The sequence below is a fragment of the Fusarium keratoplasticum genome, chromosome 2 (genome assembly GCF_025433545.1).
Source record: "Fusarium keratoplasticum isolate Fu6.1 chromosome 2, whole genome shotgun sequence".
NCBI lineage: Eukaryota > Fungi > Ascomycota > Sordariomycetes > Hypocreales > Nectriaceae > Fusarium > Fusarium keratoplasticum.
In genome coordinates, this window is record NC_070530.1 from 1822013 (window position 1) to 1840782 (window position 18770).

Below are 18770 nucleotides of genomic sequence, written 5' to 3' on the forward strand. Positions count from 1 at the left end.
TATTAATCTTAGTAAAAGCTACCGCGGGAGGATTTTTATCTCTAAGTAATACTACCCTTTCTTAAGCTATAGATAATTAAATTAACCTTAGGGAAATTAGAAAAATATAGTAAAAGTACTATATATTCTAGCTAAGTAATATCTAATCTATTATTATTAATAACCTTAAATATATCTATATAACTAAATCGAACCATAAGTAACTAAGTAGCTATATAATTTAGAAGAATAGTCATTAGAACCTTAGCTATTAGATTATTATAGTTATTATTTATAGAGCAAAAAAGCTCGATGGGATAAAGAAGATCCTAGAAACAAACTATCTAGATATTAATTTCAATAAGATTAAGATAGATTTTAATAATTCGATAGATTCTATTACTTTAATAACTACTAGCACAATAGTGCATACCCCCGAAAAACCTAAGAAGCGACCCGCTATCCCTAGCCACAAAGGCTAATAATTATCACGCCGATAAAAGATAACTTATGCGGCCAACCCTTAGGCGATCAACCCTCAGCCGGTCAACCCTCAGCCAGTCAACCCTCAGCCAGTCAACCCTCAGCCAGTCAACCCTCAGCCGGTTAACCCTCAGCCGGTTAACCCTCAAGCGACCAACCCCTAAGCGATCAACCCTCAGCCAGTTAACCCTTAAGCGACCAACCCCTAAGTAATTAACCCTTAACCAGTTAACCCTTAACCGGTTAACCCTTAGCTAGTTAACCCCTAAGCGTTATCTAATAATAATAGATTCCCAGAGTATATGATTTATATAGATTATATTTAGCATAATATTAAAGGACCTACTTATAGAGAGTAAAACCCTTTTATTAATATTACTAAGAAGTATCTCTAATAAGCTTAATTTAATAGATAGATAGACGAAATAAGTAGTTATAATAATTAGTAATTAATACCCTATAGTTAATAAGGCAAGCGCTTTAATTACTAGTAACCTAAGTTAGTAATACTATTATAACTAATATAATTTAATAATAACTACTCGTATTACTTATTAATAAATGCTTATTATAAATAAAAACTATTATAATCGCCTTAATATAATAAATATCCCCCTCGTAATCCCTTAATTAAGTCTTATTATAAAAGTAGCTATAGTGCCTTTCTAACTACCTAGCGGTTTATATTACTAGCGCTACTAACCATAGTATATATATAATTACTAATCTATATAAGACTAGTAGCTTAAAGCGTTAATTCATCTCCTAGCCCCTATAATAAACCCTTTAAGTTTAAATTATAAGAGTTAGCTACTAAGCCCTCATAGTAATACTAGGAAGGATCACTAGCGCTATTAAGTAAACCCCCTATAGTTAAGCTATTAATATTAGCCGCCTATTTCTATAGCCGATCTAGTTTATAAGAATCACCTAGCTCTAGGTTTAGTAGTCTATTAGTATAAGGGCTATTAGTTCTAGGGAGTAATTTATAAAGCTAATTTAGCTAGGGATAATTATTAGCGGCGATTAAAGGCTCTGCTGGAAGTCCTATTAATAATAATAGGCGGTTAAGGAGGGGCGATATTTACTTAAGCGAGGGTAATCTAATAGCTATTATCTATCTCTAGAGGGAGTTTAATGAGAAAATCTATGCCCTAGAATAGAGGTATATAGACTAGATATAATTACTAAGAGCTAAGTGCTCGCGGGAAATCCTCGAGGTAAAGTTTAAGCTCTAGAACTGAATTATATCGCTAGAAGAGAGATTAGTCTATTGCGAGGCTATAATAGATATTTATAATAAATAACTATAGTAATCCTATTATCTTTATTAGGCTTTATCCTTATTATTAATTTTTATTTTTATTGCCCTCTTTTATAATTAGTATTAATTAGTGCTAAATAAATACTTTTAGTTATCTAGGGGTAGTAAATAGATAATAGATAATAGGTAATAAATGGGAAATTAAGGGTAAGGGTAGAGGTTTACTTAGTTAGGGTAGATGCGGAAGGGTATTAAAGGCAATAGATCTATAGGTTTTATATATAATTAAGTTTACTTATAATAAGGTAGGTAATAATGCTTTTTTTAGTATTATTAAGCGATCTTTCTCTCTAGGTTCTTACTTTATATCGTAGTGGGTAATAATAAAACTATTACCCTTAGTCTCTTAGTCTCCTATATTTAATTACCTATTATTAATAATCTCTTATAAATATCTACTTTTTAATAATTAAATACTTATAACGTACATGTATAGCGAGCCGGACAGCAAGCGAACCGGACAAAAAATCCCTCAACCTACATTATCTCTATTTGATCAATTGATTCTTAACCACCCAGCATGTCACAGTCTAATAAAGAGGCTAGAATCCTTCTTGCACTTCAAGCCCATCAAAATACACCAAAACTAAGTCTTAGAGGTGCCGCAAAGCTCTACCAAGTCAAGCATTCAACACTATTTGACCGATATAATGGCATCCAAGCCCGAGTCAATACTATTCCTAATTCACGCCGACTATCTGATCTAGAGGAACAGATCCTTATTCACTTTATTCTCGACCTAGATTCGCGAGGATTTCCCCCCCGGCTTCGTGGTGTGAAGGAAATGGCTGATCAATTACTTGCCGACCGCGACGCGCCACCAGTTGGCGCGCGCTGGGCTTCAAACTTCGTCAGGCGACACCCAGACCTCAAGACGCGTTTTTTTCGGAAGTACGACTACCAGAGAGCCAAGTGCGAAGATCCAGCTATTATCCGTAATTGGTTTACGCTTGTGGCGAATACAATCGCGAAGTACGGCATCCGATCAGATGATTTCTACAACGTTGATGAGACTGGCTTTATGATGGGCATAATTCAGAGCGGAATGGTCGTCACAGGCACAGATAGGCGTGGAAAGCCAAAATCAGTGCAGCCCGGAAACCGGGAATGGATTACGGTCATTCAGGCGATCAATGCGGATGGCCAAGCGATCTCGCCGTTCATCATCGGTGCGGGCCAATATCACCTCGCCAACTGGTACCGGGATAGTAACCTCCCGGGCGATTGGGCTATTGCAACGACCCAAAATGGCTGGACCGATAACGAGACCGGTCTCGAGTGGCTCAAGCACTTTGACCGGTGCACAGCCAAGCGATCAAATAGTCGCTATCGTCTTCTAATCCTTGATGGCCACGAAAGTCACCACTCAATCGAATTCGAGAGATATTGTGAGGAGAAGAAGATCATCAGGCTTTGTATGCCACCTCATTCATCTCATATACTGCAGCCCCTTGACGTCGGGTGCTTTAGCGTGCTTAAGAACGCTTACGGCCAAGAAATAGAGCATCTGATCAGATGCTCTATAACTCACGTTTCAAAGACTGAGTTCTTTCCGGCCTTCTACGCCGCATTTCAGGCCACCATGACGGAAAAAGAATATTAAGTCAGCCTTCAGAGGGGCCGGGCTTGTTCCTCTTGACCCGGAAAGTGTGGTCTCGAAACTTGATGTGCAGCTACGGACTCCAACACCGGCTGAGGAGGTGGCTAAACCGTCGACCCCTTGGGTTTCAAAGACCCCAAAGACCGTGCTTGAGGCTCAATCTCAGTCAGATTACCTCGAGAGACGAGTTATAAGGCACAAAAAGTAGCTCCCCAGAGTCAATTCTAGAAGCTATACGGTCTTCTTCTAAGGGAACAAAGATAGTTATGCATAAGGTTGCCTTACTTGAGGCTAGGGTTAAAGAACTTGAACAGGCAAATGAGATACTAAGCCGGCGCCGGAGGGCAAAAAAGGACCCGACTACAGAAAAGAGGGGTAATGACAGTAGAGGAAGGAAGGCAAGCAATTGATCAGATGGATATAGATGCGCAGGTAGTGGCAGAATCGTCGAGAAGTGGTAATCAAGGGAGGTCAGCGCGACCGGGGGTTCGGCATTGTGGTGTCTGCGGCAAGCCCGGTCATAATGCAAGAACATGTCAGGTAGTGATTGAGACATCTGGGGAAGAGTATAGCGAGTAATTTCAATTGATTAAATGGTTTGTTGTGTTTTTATAGTGATTTCTATCTTAAAGGTTAAAAAAAAGTGTCCGGTTCGCTTGCTGTCCGGCTCGCTATACATGTACGTTATATTAAATTAGCTAAATACTATTAACTTACTTAGGTCTTAGGCCGCATTACTACTCTGCACCCTGGTTCTATTACTATACCTAGCTATATAGGCGATCGATATCTATTATATCTTATCTAGGGTAATTTAGAGATTTAATAAATATAAATAATTAATAAATTTTTTATTTAATTAACTATTAGGAACCTTAAGATATACTCTATAGACCCTAAGAAGGGCGGTAATAATAAATTATTAATCTTATAAGCCTATCTATAGATATTTACTAAGCGAATATTATTATCTAATCTATAATATATATAGATCTCTATATAGCCCGAATAGTTAATTAACCTTTAAACTTTCTGCTCCTTACTAGATATTAATAATTACTCTATAAAGGGGTATATTATTAAGCATTAATATAATTAATAATTTATTTCTTTAATAAGAGAAGAATATCTCTATTAAAGATAAGTTTAAGGAAAAGCCTATCCTCTTAAGAGGTGGCCCGCATAGACGCTCCATTTAAGCCGACTAACCGCTATTATTAGGCGCCCTAATTAAGTATTTAAAGTTATAGGGGCAAAATATTAGCCTAACTAAGGAGATTATATTCTATAATATTTAAAGAAGTGCCGCTATAGATCTCTCTACTAAGATTAGGCCCGAGATAGCACGGGCGATTATAGCTTATAATTTATACTTAATTATTATAGAAAAGTATTATATAACCTAATAAACCTCGCTCCCTAATTTAACTTTATTAGCCCTTAGTAATAACGATAGGTAAGTTAATTACCGCCCTATTAATAGATTATTAGTCTTTTCCTAGCTAAACTAAGATTAGATGCGAAGAGTTAGACTAATACTAAATACCATTTTCTAAGAGTTATAAGAGATAAATAAATAATACCCCTATAATAAGAATACCCGCGTTAAGAAATACCGGGATTATATTATTTAATATACTACTCTTTAGTTGGTGATAAGAGAGCTTATAGATAAGTAATTAAAGAATCTAATAATTAATAGCATAATGTTACGAGTAGAGTAGCTATAGTTAATAAGCCGCGAGTTTAATTACTAGGTATTAAACTAAGCAAGGTAATATATCGCTAATTAGGCCCTAATAACCTTAGTTAGTGACGAGAATAAGAACCCTATAGAGAACTCTAGTATTAATTTAGGGGCTAATTTCTCTAAGGATAATAAACAAGATAAGCTAGAAGATAATACTAAGGACTAGTTCTAGTATTAGATCGATTATAGTAAGGCGGTAGAAGCATTCCCTGATAAGCTCTCTCCTAATAGTAATATTACCTATTAACTCTCGGAGATTAATTATGCTATAGTAGCCCGCGCCGTAATAGAGGTCTGGCTTATTATTAGCACCGAAGCTTCTATTATTAGGTTAAAGCCGGTAATAATAATAACCTACCTAAAGTGCTAGGAGGACGAGACGGTAAATAATAAAGCTAAGAATAAGTAATAGTAGCTAAGTAAACTAGATTGATATATTAATAGCGAATTTCACTTAGGTTTTAAGAAGTTCTTTTAATAAGTATAAAATAAGGCTAAGCTAGAAAACCTAGGAGGCCTTTAATATAAGATCTATATCTCTATTATACCGCTAGGCATTATTATTCTATATTACTTAATTATTAAGACTTTATTACTATATATTAAGAGATATAAATCTATATTAATAATAGTAGGCGAGTTCGGGGTTAAGGCATAGTGGGCTAAGCTAGATATTAATGCTAAAGCTTAGGTTTTTATTACTTATAAGTAAGTAAAGATAGAGATTAGGTAATATAATACTAATTTCCGAGGAGACTACTAATATAAGGCTAAGGTAAAGGCTAAGTTTAAGTAATATAATAATTATTAACTATTTGAATTATCTAATACCTATAAGTTTATTAATAAGAAATAGGCGCTGCGTCTAATCCCTATCGGCTATTATCTCCTAAGGGGCAAGAATCCTAGTTTAGTTAATAACTAAGTTTATAAAAGTGGAATAATAGATATTAATAAGGACTACCCTCTATATACTAACCTAAATATTAACCTTAAGACCTCTAGGCTACTATAGTTTATTAAGAAAGGACTAATACTAACTAAGTATACTCTTATAATTATAATTACCTATTAATACCTATATATCACTACCGCTATGCTAATACTAGCGACTTAGGGTAATCCTACTATTAATAATTAATATATTATTAATAAACTAGTGCATGAGTTATAAGCTAGGCCTTATTAATAAATTAGTGCGTAAGTCTAAGTAATTACTACTTACCTATATTTATTAATTTATTAATCTATTTATTATTATTACCTAGGTTTATTAGTTTATTAATTTATTATTACCGCGAGAATAAATTATTAATTACTAATTTATACTATATATATTTGCTATTTATCTTTAATTATTCTTATTATTTATATTATTTATATTTAATCTCTCTTATTTTTTTTTCTCTTTTTTTTTCTTATTTAATTAATATTAACATAATAATTTTTTTTAATTTTATTTTTATAAAAATTTTAAGTATTTATAACTCTTTAGTATTTAATAACTAACTAAATATAGTTTTATTAATTTTTTTGCCTAAATAGCAATGGAGAATTTTACCACTAAACCAATTATGCTTTTTCTATCACGTGATAGATATGGTAAACATTAGAGACTAAGTAGGTCAGAGAGTTAACCTGAGGGCTATTATTAGCCTGTGACCAACTCAGGTGAATCCCATCACAATTACCTTCCCACGCCTCGGATAGCAGGGCTCTCCTTTTTACTTTGTACACAGTAAAGCGGCCAAAACCTCTTTCTATGCCCCTTAGATCTTCTCCTTGGGCTAATGCAGGCACAGTGAGGCGTCGGGACGGCCCGAGAAGCCAAATTCATGACACCTTTGTCTTGAGGGTCTCATCTATTGAGTTCCTAATCACAGGATGCTAGAACTCCTTGACTTGGCTGCATTAAGTCTTGGACCATAATTTCGAGAATCATGATGATTGTAGTCTCGGAAGAGCGTCCGAGGCTGTGCTTTACAAGGTCACGCAGATCAATTTCATACCCCGAACGGCTATGTGTCTATCTTGGATCTCACCAGCAGGACAGCACTATGATAATGATACGATTCAACATCGTGGTTATACGTGTATTCGTAAAGTCTAATAAGCAAAAAATTGAAATCTCCCCCCAGCTCCATTGCTTGTTTTTCTATCGAGACCAAAATGCCCCCTTCTAGAGCCGGGGTATTTGTTGCCGTTCATTCTGTAAGTGAAACTGCATCTTGCCTGCAAGGTGCTTTGTGATGCTGCTCCGAGCCACAGAAAACCTTCTTCTTCCAGAGACGCCGCGCAAAAGAGTAACAAAGGCCTGGCCGTAAAAAATCGTTGTACATTTCCTCCTCGTCTTGTCTTATTGTCTTGTCTTTGTCTTGTGTTTTACAGATTGATCAGGTCCACCTCTGAAAAGTCGGGTGGTGCCCTGCCGTAAACGACGCGGACCTTGCTGTCGAGAGCAGTGCCCTCGTTGCTGATCCAGATATTCTCGCTGTATTCTTGTGTTCGTCGAATCTCGTCATCGCTGACGCCCAAATCATCACGAGGGAGCCACACGGTAGGTCGGCGTGCTCGAAGTGCCTCGTGTTGGAACGCGTGTCGGACGAGGGCATCTCTCTCATCTGGAGTGAGATCCTCGATTTCGTCGTGAATTCCTCCGAAAAGTGCCTCTCCAATAGCTCGCTGGGCCTCGACATCCTTCTGGCGATGCTGTCGCCGGTATTCCGAGGCCTTCTTGTTCTTGTCCCTCGACTTACCCACCGCTGCCAGCTTGCGAATCTGGTTTCCTCCGTCCCTGGCCCAAGTGCCGACCTGCTTCACTGGGCGACGAATGCTACCAAACTTGCGCATCTCAATGTCTTGAGCAGTTTCTGGCTGGTGTGTTTTCTCTTGCTCATCCTCAGTTTCCTCTGGTAACTCATCCTCCTCAAGAAGACCGAGTCGGCGATCCTGAGCTCTCTGAAACGCTTCATCACGCAGCACCGCCTCGTCCTCGAATGTGATTGGCAGATAACGGAAAAGTGGCGAGAAAGAGTAGTTGAGGAGTACCTGGTAGAGGATAGTAAGGATGAGGACAACAATCATGACGATTCCGTGGGCCGTGCATGCGGATTTGCCCTTCTCATCCTTGGCAATGAAGAACAGACCCGCGATGCAGAGCTCCATGAAGTAGATGCCGGTGAAAGTCTGGTTGATAGCACGGGGATACAAGACACCGCCGGTGTCATGCTCAAACCGAGTGACATAGAGCATCGCGTATCGCTGGGCAAACCACAAGAGCCCAAAGGTGATGATGGCAAAGATGGAAATGAGCGGCGCGATCACGCAGTAGATCAGCGCGATACAGGCAAAGTTGGTGTAGATGGGGAAGAAGGCGCCCCATTTGACCTGGTTGAGCTTGGTGTTTCGTGACCACTTGTTACGTGCAGTGCTGTCGAGAATCCTGGCAATGACGTACCACATGACCAGCGTTCCAATCTGGAGGAGGGTTCCAGAACTTGTCGACATGGCCTGCAAGATCATGTACGAGAAGAAGTAGTTGGAAGCGCTGGGTAGGTTCGTCGCGAGGAGATCAAGGACAGCTTTGGCAGTTTGTAACTGCTTCACGTTGTTCACCAGCTCGTCGATAGATGCCGCAAAGAAAGACGCGATGGAAACGATGAGGAACACCTGGATGAACAAGAAGACAAAGTAGAAGACCTGGACAAACTCGACCTTTTGCGATCCGGTCTTGGCCCCCTTGAAACTGGCCAGAAAGTCGAGGATGATGGGGATGAGGAAGAGCAGCAGACCGAGCACCACAGCGGGCAAGACACCAGCCACAGCCTTGGCGATGTTGTGTACAGTCGGGTTGTCCTTGAGAAAGTGAAGCCACTCATTATCCTGAATGAGCTGGTCCAGTTGACTCAATGCCGCCGTCCAAGCAACAGGGATTGCCCACAGGAAGATCATGGCGGCAACAATGACAAAGACGAGGGCTGATCGAATCCACTCCTGCCACCAAGTGAAAGCCATGTTGTCCCAGACAACGTCCTTGGGAGAAATCTCGTTCATTCTCGGGGCCATCTGCTTGGGAACGTGGTGGATGACGCTCTGACAAGCCATGTGGGCGGCAACCTGGTGGTTGAACTGGATAAAGGCTGAGTTCATCAGGGGGAACCGTTCAGGGTGCTTCTGATCTTCCTCGATCTCCAAGTTGAGACGAGCAAGCTCTTCTCGGCACCAATAGATTGTATCGACCTTCTTGGTGACAAAAGGCACTCCAAAGAGCCATGTGGCGCCGAAGAGGGGGAGACGATGCGATGGGCGATTCTTCTTCTTAAGATACTTCTCCCATTCCGCAGGCTGGTCTTGTTCCTCGGTGTAATCAGGATTGTATGCCAAGGGATACTCGACAGGTTCCTCTTCGACCTCGGGCTTGACGAATGGGAGCGAGTACTTGATCTTCTGCCAAAGAGTTTTCTTGTTGTCCTCCCTCAGTTGCTTGTATGCCGCAGCTGCAGCTCCCTGGGGGACAGGAGAGGTGTAGGCACCAGGAGGAGGCTTCCAGAACTGCCACCACTTGGAATCCTTGGTGGTATAGATGTCCTCCGGGTTCTCGAGTTTCCGCACAGTGTTTCCTCCAAGGCCGATAGGCTCACGCGAAGGCTTTGGGTTGATCTCAGCTGTGCTTTCGACCGACATTCTGTAAGTGTTTCGGGAGTGGTTGTTCTGGCGGAGCGTCTCCGAGGCCGAGATACGGTTGTCGTCTTCATCGACAGACGGGCGAATTCGATATCGATCAGAGCTTCGAGAGGGGGCACGGTTATCATTGGTCTGGTTCAGACCCATGAAGCCATTAGTTGTCTCCAGGGTATCTTCCACGTTGTTGCCGGCCTTAGAAACAACGCCCATAATGCCGTGGCCAACCTTTGAGAGGGGATCGCCCAGGAGGGGAACCTTGAACCCCTTCGATGAGGCCTTGTCTTCCTCTTCGGTGTTGTTTGCTGATGCTTGGTTGAGAATCTCGTATCGAGATTCGCGAACTCCGGCGTCGATGGTATGAGGAACCTCGTGCTTGTCTCCAGCGTTCATGCCTTCGGCGCTCATGGCAATTCTTTGGGCTTCAGCATCCTCGCGCGCGTTACGCTCAGCCTTTTCTTTCTTGCTCATTGCACCAAGTTTCATCTCCTTGCGTTCCTTCTTTTCCTGGGACTGTTTCTGCTTCAACTGTGCTTTCTTCGCGGCCTTGATGAGATCCGTTTCGGCCTGCTCGAGCATGAGGTGAACCTTATTCCGTTCCTTAATCTTGTCCAGCAGCGTCGACAAATCTCGGTTAATCCAGACGTTTCGAATGCCTCCAGGAAAGACATCGAAGAGGCCCATCAGAGCTTCTTCGCTGAGCCATTTTCCGGGGATGGAGTTGACAAGAACCGTGGTGGCGGAAGCCCTGAGTCTGTGCTCGGCGCTGGTGAGATAATCTTGGCGCACTTTGATGTAGACTCGAAGTTCGAAGAAGAAGACCCAGCAAACCCAAATGACGACGAGAATGGCCATAAGCAAGTGGGCGCCATACCTGCTCGTATTCTTACTACTGACATTGCCCCATGCAAGTGTGTCCAGACCTGTTGGTATGGTTTCGTTTCTGCCGGCGTCGTCGTCCTTGATGTCAATGTTCTTGCCCCTTCCGCCGACGTAGTTGAGGGGGATCAGGATGGGCATGACAATGCCACAGATGGGGATGAAGATGATGAGGAGTGTCTTGAGGTAGCGAAGGAAAAAGTAGGCGTCGAGTCCACACTTCTCAATGACTTCGCGGTCGCTGTAGTGCCATAGGGTTTTGAGCATGCCTACTACCGTTCGTGGAGGTGGTTCGGTTCGTTCGCGTTCGGGTACTAGATATGTCTTTGGCTTGCTGCAAGAAGGTTAGGGAGTCGCATTGAGTATATGGAGTCCAAGGCTTACAAAATTCGGGCCAGCTTGTTACGCAGGAATAAGAATAGCAAGATTTGAACTGCAAAGACGACCATGGCAACAGCGACCGCAGTAAGGAAGCTGACGATGCCGATGCCCTTGTCTTTGTCCGCGGCACTGCTTTGCGATGGAGTGAAACCTGTTCCTCCTGAAGATGTCTTGGTAGCTCCGGTTGAGAGAGTTTCTGAGCCGCTGAGGGTCTCCGAGGCCGACAGGGCGGAGGAAGCTATCGTGCTAGCAATGGAGCTGGCGAGGGAGCTGACAATCGAATCGGTCCCGGTGGCCGACGCCGTGTCGGTCACCGAGTCCGCGGTGTCTGTCGCCGTGGAAGACATGTTGGATAAGGAGGAGAGAGTTAATGGAGGTGAAACGTGGAGGAGGAGAGGTTATTGTGCCCCAGCAGGGGGAGGGAGCCGAAAGTATGTTCCCCAATGTGTGTTGTAATGGATTCTGCAGATAATCAGAGGTGTTGTTGCAAGTGAAGGGCTTCCACAGCCAGCAACGCGAATAACTAACAGAAACAAATTAAACGATAAAGGGTCTCAAAAAAGGTCATGAGAAGAGAAAAGAGTCAAGAAAAAGAGACAGGAGTAGGCGATTAGAGGGTTTGGTTTCCAAGATATTGGTGTTTGGCCTGCCGCCTTCGGTCGCGTCATGATTGGAGACCCCTGCCCTCTTGGGGTCCATTGTGGGACCGTCCATTCCAATTTGGGGAAAGCGCAGCGTCTGATTGGCGGAGTGTGATGGCAGTGATGCTGTCCCCACCGAACTGGCTGCGCTGGCCGACGGGCCAACTCCCCCGCCGAGGAAGGCCCTGAGAGTGGGAGGCAGCAAAAACTGGGCACGCCGTGCGGTGTAACGCTGTACTGGGGGCCGTATGACATCAGAGGCTTCATTGGCCACCCTCCAGCGATGAAACAGGCCCCTGTGCCTGGAATTTTCGTGTGCGTCGTATCTTGGTTGGTTGTCGCGTATTTTGAGCGCTTGTTGGTGAAGCGCCGTTGAAGTCTTTGGGCGCCTAAGGAATGGATTAGAATAGAAACATTCATATCAAAGGCTTGCCGCCACGAGCGTTGCGTGGCTTGCTTTTTTGGTTCTGTTTTTGTTCATCCTTTGTATAACTTAGATTAGTATCCTCGCCTTTGTATCTCGCTCCCTCGTTTCGAATTGATCAACATTCTCGGTTGGGGCCGGGCACATGGACCATCCCTCACTCAACAATCTCCAAACAACATGGGTCGATCTGACAATCAAGGACACGCTCCAAGCAGGGAAGTGTGGCACGTTTAATCGTTTCAATCGTGTTCATCGCTGTCAAGTCCATCGTCTATCGTTACATGGTACACTTGTGCTTCTCCTCTGGTGCATCCTTTTGACTACCTATTTCTTGCAGTGGTCTTTACCTGGGCAATACGCAAGGGGATCGCCTCCAATACCCAGGAAACCACCACAATCGCCATCCTTGTGAACTATTCCAATAGACTGTGTTATTATTGTTAACGTACTTGATCTAATAATGATAGTAAAGAACTACTCACCTCTCCCTTAAAGTTGTAGTAATAATGGCGGTTCTGGTGACTGCAAGCCAAAGGCGCAGTATCGCAGTTGGGCAGCGTGAATCGAAAGTAGGCATCCAAAATGGCCTGCATAGGTGCGCGACTGGGGATAGCATTCGTCCACCCTTCCCATTGCGCTTCAAAGACGCCCTTATAGGATCTCTCGCCACCGCCGTCCTTGGTGATTTGCTCCTGGCCCGCAGCGATTATATCGTCGACGTATTCGCTTGGCCACCACTTCTCCTCAGGGCACCACAAACCCGTATAGTGTTGCATACCCATGATGCAGGCGATGTTTTCGTCTCCGGCGAAATATGGGACGTACCAGTAGGTGCCCTTTCCGATGGTTGACACCCAACAGTACTTGGGGGTGTCGCCGCGCTTGGTGACATTTCCATCGTTGTGGACAATGCCCGGGGTTCCGACTCTGTAGTTTGATGGGAGACCTCTTACTACCATTGCTGAGATGCAAGATGGGAAGAAGCCGAGAACGGCAGAGGTAATAAGTAGAGCCAAACGCATGTTGAGATTTGTGAGAGTTGAGCTGATGGCGTGCAGGATGAAAGGGAGAGCCTTTGAAAGGTCTGTGACTGAATGGGTGAGTCTGATGAGTCTTATTATCCCGTCCCTGACATGATGGTATATCGAGGTTTTATAGATGATCACATTCGTGCCGAGCAACAATACAGTGAGGCACTGTTGGTACCATGTCAAGATATCACTGCCCAGCAACGGCGCCTATAAGTGGCTGTGAAGCCCCAGCAAAATTATTTTTATTAGTTACAAGGGCATCGCTCCTGTTGGTGAGTATCGGCTAGAATTGGCCCCCAAATGTGATTCCCTCCATGCTGCCTCCCTGAAGGATGCACGCCTAGTCGGACTGAGATCCTGTTAAGGTTCCCTTGCTAAGAGCGCCATAACAGTGACAGATGGTAAAGCTTTAGCTGGTTGAGGTTGTCTACTTGACTGGATGGGTTGGAGTTACCAAGTCGCCAAGTCGCCGAATCCTTCAACTGGCTGGGGTAGCAATGCAGCCCACTAAAGATAGGAGCAGGATACATGACAAGCGAAGTTCCAGGGGCTTAGGCGTGGAATACCATGCAGACGGCTGACATCCAATTATGAGTTGCCAGCTAGAATAAAAGGCCAAGGCCTCGTGGCGCAGTCAAGTTAAAAGCATCCTCCACCGCCAAATCAGGAGGCCATTGCGGAGGATGAGGCTGATGTCCTGCCTCCCACATCGATCGTGCATACGCCAACAGACAAATAAAGACTAACGCTTGTAAATAGAACATGAATATCTACAAGGAAGCCTTCCATATCTCTTTAATTCATGCCAAAACTGGACGAGATGAGATTGAGATGAGACGATGAGAACGTAGACCGATGTCACGTCTAGGTTGAAACGCTTTATTGGCATGGTAACCCCGAAGCATCTACAGGAGAGCACTATCGTCAAGGTACAGGTTTAAAAAGCGTCTCATCGATGGAATCAAAAGAAATATAGAACTTTAACTCCATGATCTCTTGTACCTCATTATCACTCCGACTATAGGTTAAGGGGAATGAATGGGCCGAAATTTGTTGTTGCACGCAGCGGCTATTACTATGGCACAGTAAGTATAAGCTAACAGTTCATCTATAACTGATAACTGTAGGGGTAGCGCATACTTTGGGTCATGAGGTTATGAGATCGAGAAATTGGGTTGCCTCTTTGAAAACCTGTTGTGATTCTAGATATACCCTAGGCACAGGGCGACCTAACGTAAAATTGACAATGAGACTACCATCCCCAGTCTGTGCCTTGAATAACTGAGTAACGATGAAGTCTCTCATGACCTTTGTACCAAAGAACAATTGTTAACTCAGAAAAAAGGCCCCTATAGTCTTAATAGTGATGGTCTTTGTTTAACTCGAGTGTTCACGAGTGTCCCATGTTCTTGTTGCTTTTCTGGAATTATTCTCAAGGCCTAAATTGCACTCTTGAACTTAAATCAGTGCTGTTCTGTCTGAATACAGACAAAACAGAACATGTCAAGTCTTCTCTTTGACTCAGGTGCCATGGCTGAGTACAGTGTACACAAATGTTCAAGTTCCTGGCCATGTACAAAAAGACAAGAGTTTGACCACATCACAGGGCCTTAATATGCTCATCCAGAGTCTACTCATCGTAAAGCCCGCCCACCGATTCCACCATGTCTTCAGACGAGACGAGTGAAAACACCCCTGCCTCTCCTAGGGAGGAGGACCAGATCAATGAGTTGTACTGGCCGGTTCTTCGGAAAATTCTTGAAAAGGATCCCTCAGGGATGGATCGGTTGAACTTAGAATGCATGATCTGCAATTTGCCCATGTCAATCAAGGCCGACAAAAATGGTGAAAACAAAAATGGATTTGGCCATAGAGCATTGATTCTTCCCTGTGGCCACCTAGTCGGCACCAGCTGCATGCACGAGTTCAATGTGTACCGTCTACAGAATGGCCTTCATTTCACCTGCCCTCTCCATTGCGAGCCGCTCCATCACCCAGAGTGCGGATGCTTCCTCTTTTGCTGGCACATGCCCGACAAGGTGGAAGATTTTGACGGCAAGCCGTTCTGCAGGGCCGAAGGTATGCCAGTGACTCCTAAATGCGGTTCATGCACCTTGAAGGATGTGGGACGGTGCTTGACAACCCTCACTAGTATCTTTGAGCCCAAGTTTTTTGGGGAGCTGATATCATTTCAAGTCGTCTATCAGGTCCAAGTCCTAGATTTCATCTGGGGAAGGCTGGCGGGTGACGAGCGCAAGTGTGTCGCGATAGACATACCGGATTCCATGCACGATCTCTGCCGAAGTATAGAGGCCAAGCTAGTCGCTCTCTGCAACCTTCCTGGACAAACCGTGAAAGATGGCGATGTGAAGATTCGCTTGTTTAGGTACAGCGGCCCTCTGGCCATGGATAGGCGACTTGTACGTCAGATAAGCCAGCCCGTCACTCCCCCGCGGCAGACGACGAGTGATCAGACAACTGACGAGACAAGGCAGAGCATGTGAGCTGCTGAAGATAAGAACACATGAAAAAGATAGTACAGTTGCCATATGTGTGTTAATATCAACTTATTTACTATGCAAACTGAGATGTGATATACATGTCCTTAAGTTTCAGTCATGTACTGGGACACTGAACGTTTTTAAAGGAAGCTGAACACGGTTGAATAACTCGAGAACACGACCCATCAAGTCACGTAAGTAGATGAACCTACAAATTCATAGATTAAAGGCTTCCAATTCTTCTATATATAGATCTTGACTCTTCGGTTTACCCCTGACTTTTCCCTCCCCCCTCACACCCACTCAAGCAGACACTTCGACACTGCCGACTCGTACACTTTCTACCGAAAGTCATCTTGACACCTACAAGTCTCGAGACTTACCTTTTTACCAATCTTTGGATACTTCCTCATCTTGGCCAACAACGTTGACTAAATACGGCCCAGAAAGCCCTCTGTGGTATCCATTATGTCCCATGAATCCAGTAAGGTAAGTGATAGTTTTTGGCCATCACTAAAGAAAAAGTTAGAAGAAGACAGTAACAACTTTGGCAGGCTCAATGTATCGTGCCAGATCTGCTTCGAGTCGACAACAATTGGCGGGCGGCCATATAGTAATCTCGGCTCCCAACGGGACCACAGGGGATCTATCTTGGCCTGCGGACACATCTTCGGGGACAATTGCATTGCCAAGTACCTCAGGGAGTGTGAGAAGGAGGATGGGCGCGATCCCAATTGTCCTACGTGTCGAGCCAATCTCCAGCACGCGGAATGTTCCCATGCCTGCTTGGGCATCCCCGTGCCCAATTGCCCGACCCAGTTATCTACTGTTCTGCCTACTCTCTCAGAAGGCGGCAAGATTGCACAGGTCTGCTGTATGTGCGAGCTGGCCGAGGTTGTCGAATGTCTGATCCACGAGATCATATTGACTACTCCAGCGCCTGCCGATCATTTCATCTGCGCCACTGCACACTTGCCAGGTGAGAAATTTTGGGTGGAGCCCTTTGAGAGTGGAATCCCCCAAGGATCTGAAGCTGAGTGGGAGATCCAAATGTCTGAGGCGCTCCAGGAGTTGCTCAACGAGTCGGAGAGGCGGCTGAGGCAGAAGCATCTCCATGTATGGAGCACGGGTAACCTCGCAGGGTTGAAGTTGGAGCTTCACTTCTATACGGATGAGGGAGCATGAAGATCTAGGTGAAGAAAGAACAGGAGATAGTTAGGCTGTTTAGGGAACATGTCGAGTTAACCAGACCATCCTTACGACAATAGATAGCCAACAATAACAACTATTTTTACTTAGAGTCTACACTCATCAATCACTAATCTTAAGTGCACGTTCATTTCTGAAACGGAGGCGGGCTTCATACAAACATCACGCAGCGCTGAACAAGTTACTACATCCCCATGGTGACACTTTGAAAATCATTGGATATCATTCTCTTGCTTTAAAAGATACTGACTGGCCCGCCATACACATGATACACGTTCAACGTAAGAAATTCCTTTCCTTTGACTCATGGCGCAGCAGAAGCGGCCGATTCCCAGATCAGCACAATCACCGAGTCGGTCACGTCCTCCACGGACCTCTTGCGCGACATCGCATCATCCACTGCGCCCCTCTTGACGTACGCTTGCCATACGTCTCCTTCCTTGGTCATTGCCGAGTCCATCAGCTTCCAGACGTTACGTCTCCCAGTCCAGAACAGCATCTTTCGGTCTGTCGGGTCTTCGTCCAGTTTGACTGGGCCGATGACAGACTTGCGTCTCGCTTCGGCTGACCTTCCTACCATGGAGAGTGGCATGTCTGCCAGGTTCATGCCATCTGGGTACTCGGTGATGGTATAGCCATTGACCAGTACCCAGTTGTCACGAAAGCGGTAGCGCTGCAGGAAACATGCCTCACCGCAGACATCGGTAACGAGGTGTGCCAGGCTAGGAGTGAGGTGGTGCCTCTCTTCGTAGTCGTGCAGCGCCAGGGGCTGAACGCCTGTCTCGTAGCTGTCAATGTGGGCTGTATACTCGTCATTGTGGCTGGGCGAGTAGAAGCTGGGGAGGATATGCATCCTCATTCTGGTGTGCTGTGTCAAGCATTCTTGGAGAACACCGTCCCATCGCTTCTTGTCTGTCGGGTTATCGGCGCTGTCACCGAAGCAAGGCAGTTGTGGGATACGCGATATAGCAGATCGTGTAAGAAAGACGGCACCACCTCCATAGGTGGTCATGAAGCCCTCTCCGATAGCCCAATCTCCCCTCTCGCTTGGAAGTCCAATGTAGAGCTCCTTATCAGAGTTGAAGGCAAACAGGCGTTCCTGGAGATATGACAGGTTGGGTAGGAAGATCTCCTCGTCGAGAATGCCGTACCACTTCTTCCTCTGGCCGTTTTGCGTAAGCTTAGCACCGAATCCTTTGATAGCCTCGATCATGCTAAAGTATCTCCTCGCAGCCGACATTGGGTTTGTAGACGTGGTGACATAGGCGTCGATACCGAAAGTATGTAGGACGTTGTTGAGCTCCTTGACCTGCAGGCTATCGGCCTGATCAAGCATAAGCACAAAGCTCGCTCCGTTTCCGTGTTGATTTCCTCCCGTCATCCAACGAGCCCAGTCCTTGACCACGGCGTAGTCATCCCTGGCGACGCGCTCAAAGCTAGTTGAGACAGCGAACAAGAAATCCGAGGCGTCGACCTGTCCAGGGCGAGGACCTCCGGGGACAGGGATGGTGAGCTCCTGGTTCGCAACCAAGTCTCGACGGACAGGTTCGCGCACGTCGACAACTCTAGGTTGGTTTGAATGAAAGTCTGCGTCAATGCTCGTGAGTGACGTCCACTCAGAGTCCTGCTCCGAGATTCGTATTTTCCATGCGGTCCATGATGTGTAATTCGAGAGACCGATCTGTCGTGTCAGCCGGTCCAAGTATTGCTCTTCCGGTACCGGGCCGTCGATGGCAATTTCACGATGGTTGAGGCCGATCCTGTCCTCTCGAGACTGTGATAGCCATCGCGTATGAATGAAGAGAAGGCCAAAGACGACCAATAACACCAACTGAACAACTCTTGGGGGTAAAGATGGGGAGCTAGAAAGCATAACCATGGCGTG

The 18770-nt window shown here is 44.7% G+C and overlaps 4 protein-coding genes across 4 annotated transcripts; 1 reads left to right on the forward strand and 3 right to left on the reverse strand.

Annotated features, from left to right (window-relative positions):
* Positions 1-7518: 7518 nt before the first annotated feature.
* NCS57_00249500 (uncharacterized protein) lies at positions 7519-11423 on the reverse strand (the record flags this gene model as incomplete). The annotated part of the gene is made up of 2 exons (XM_053052525.1): positions 7519-11029; positions 11080-11423. 2 exons carry the CDS (start codon positions 11421-11423, stop codon positions 7519-7521), a joined length of 3855 nt encoding a protein of 1284 aa, XP_052917771.1.
* A 1045-nt stretch (positions 11424-12468) lies between these two features.
* Positions 12469-13166, reverse strand: NCS57_00249600 (uncharacterized protein; the record flags this gene model as incomplete). Its single annotated transcript, XM_053052526.1, has 2 exons — positions 12469-12570; positions 12627-13166. The coding sequence occupies 2 exons, from the start codon at positions 13164-13166 to the stop codon at positions 12469-12471; spliced, it is 642 nt and encodes a 213-aa protein (XP_052917772.1).
* Positions 13167-14839: 1673 nt separating this feature from the next.
* Positions 14840-15679, forward strand: NCS57_00249700 (uncharacterized protein; the record flags this gene model as incomplete). The annotated part of the gene is made up of 2 exons (XM_053052527.1): positions 14840-15595; positions 15671-15679. 2 exons carry the CDS (start codon positions 14840-14842, stop codon positions 15677-15679), a joined length of 765 nt encoding a protein of 254 aa, XP_052917773.1.
* Positions 15680-17189: 1510 nt separating this feature from the next.
* Positions 17190-18764, reverse strand: NCS57_00249800 (uncharacterized protein; the record flags this gene model as incomplete). Its single annotated transcript, XM_053052528.1, has 1 exon — positions 17190-18764. The coding sequence occupies one exon, from the start codon at positions 18762-18764 to the stop codon at positions 17190-17192; it is 1575 nt and encodes a 524-aa protein (XP_052917774.1).
* Positions 18765-18770: the final 6 nt, after the last annotated feature.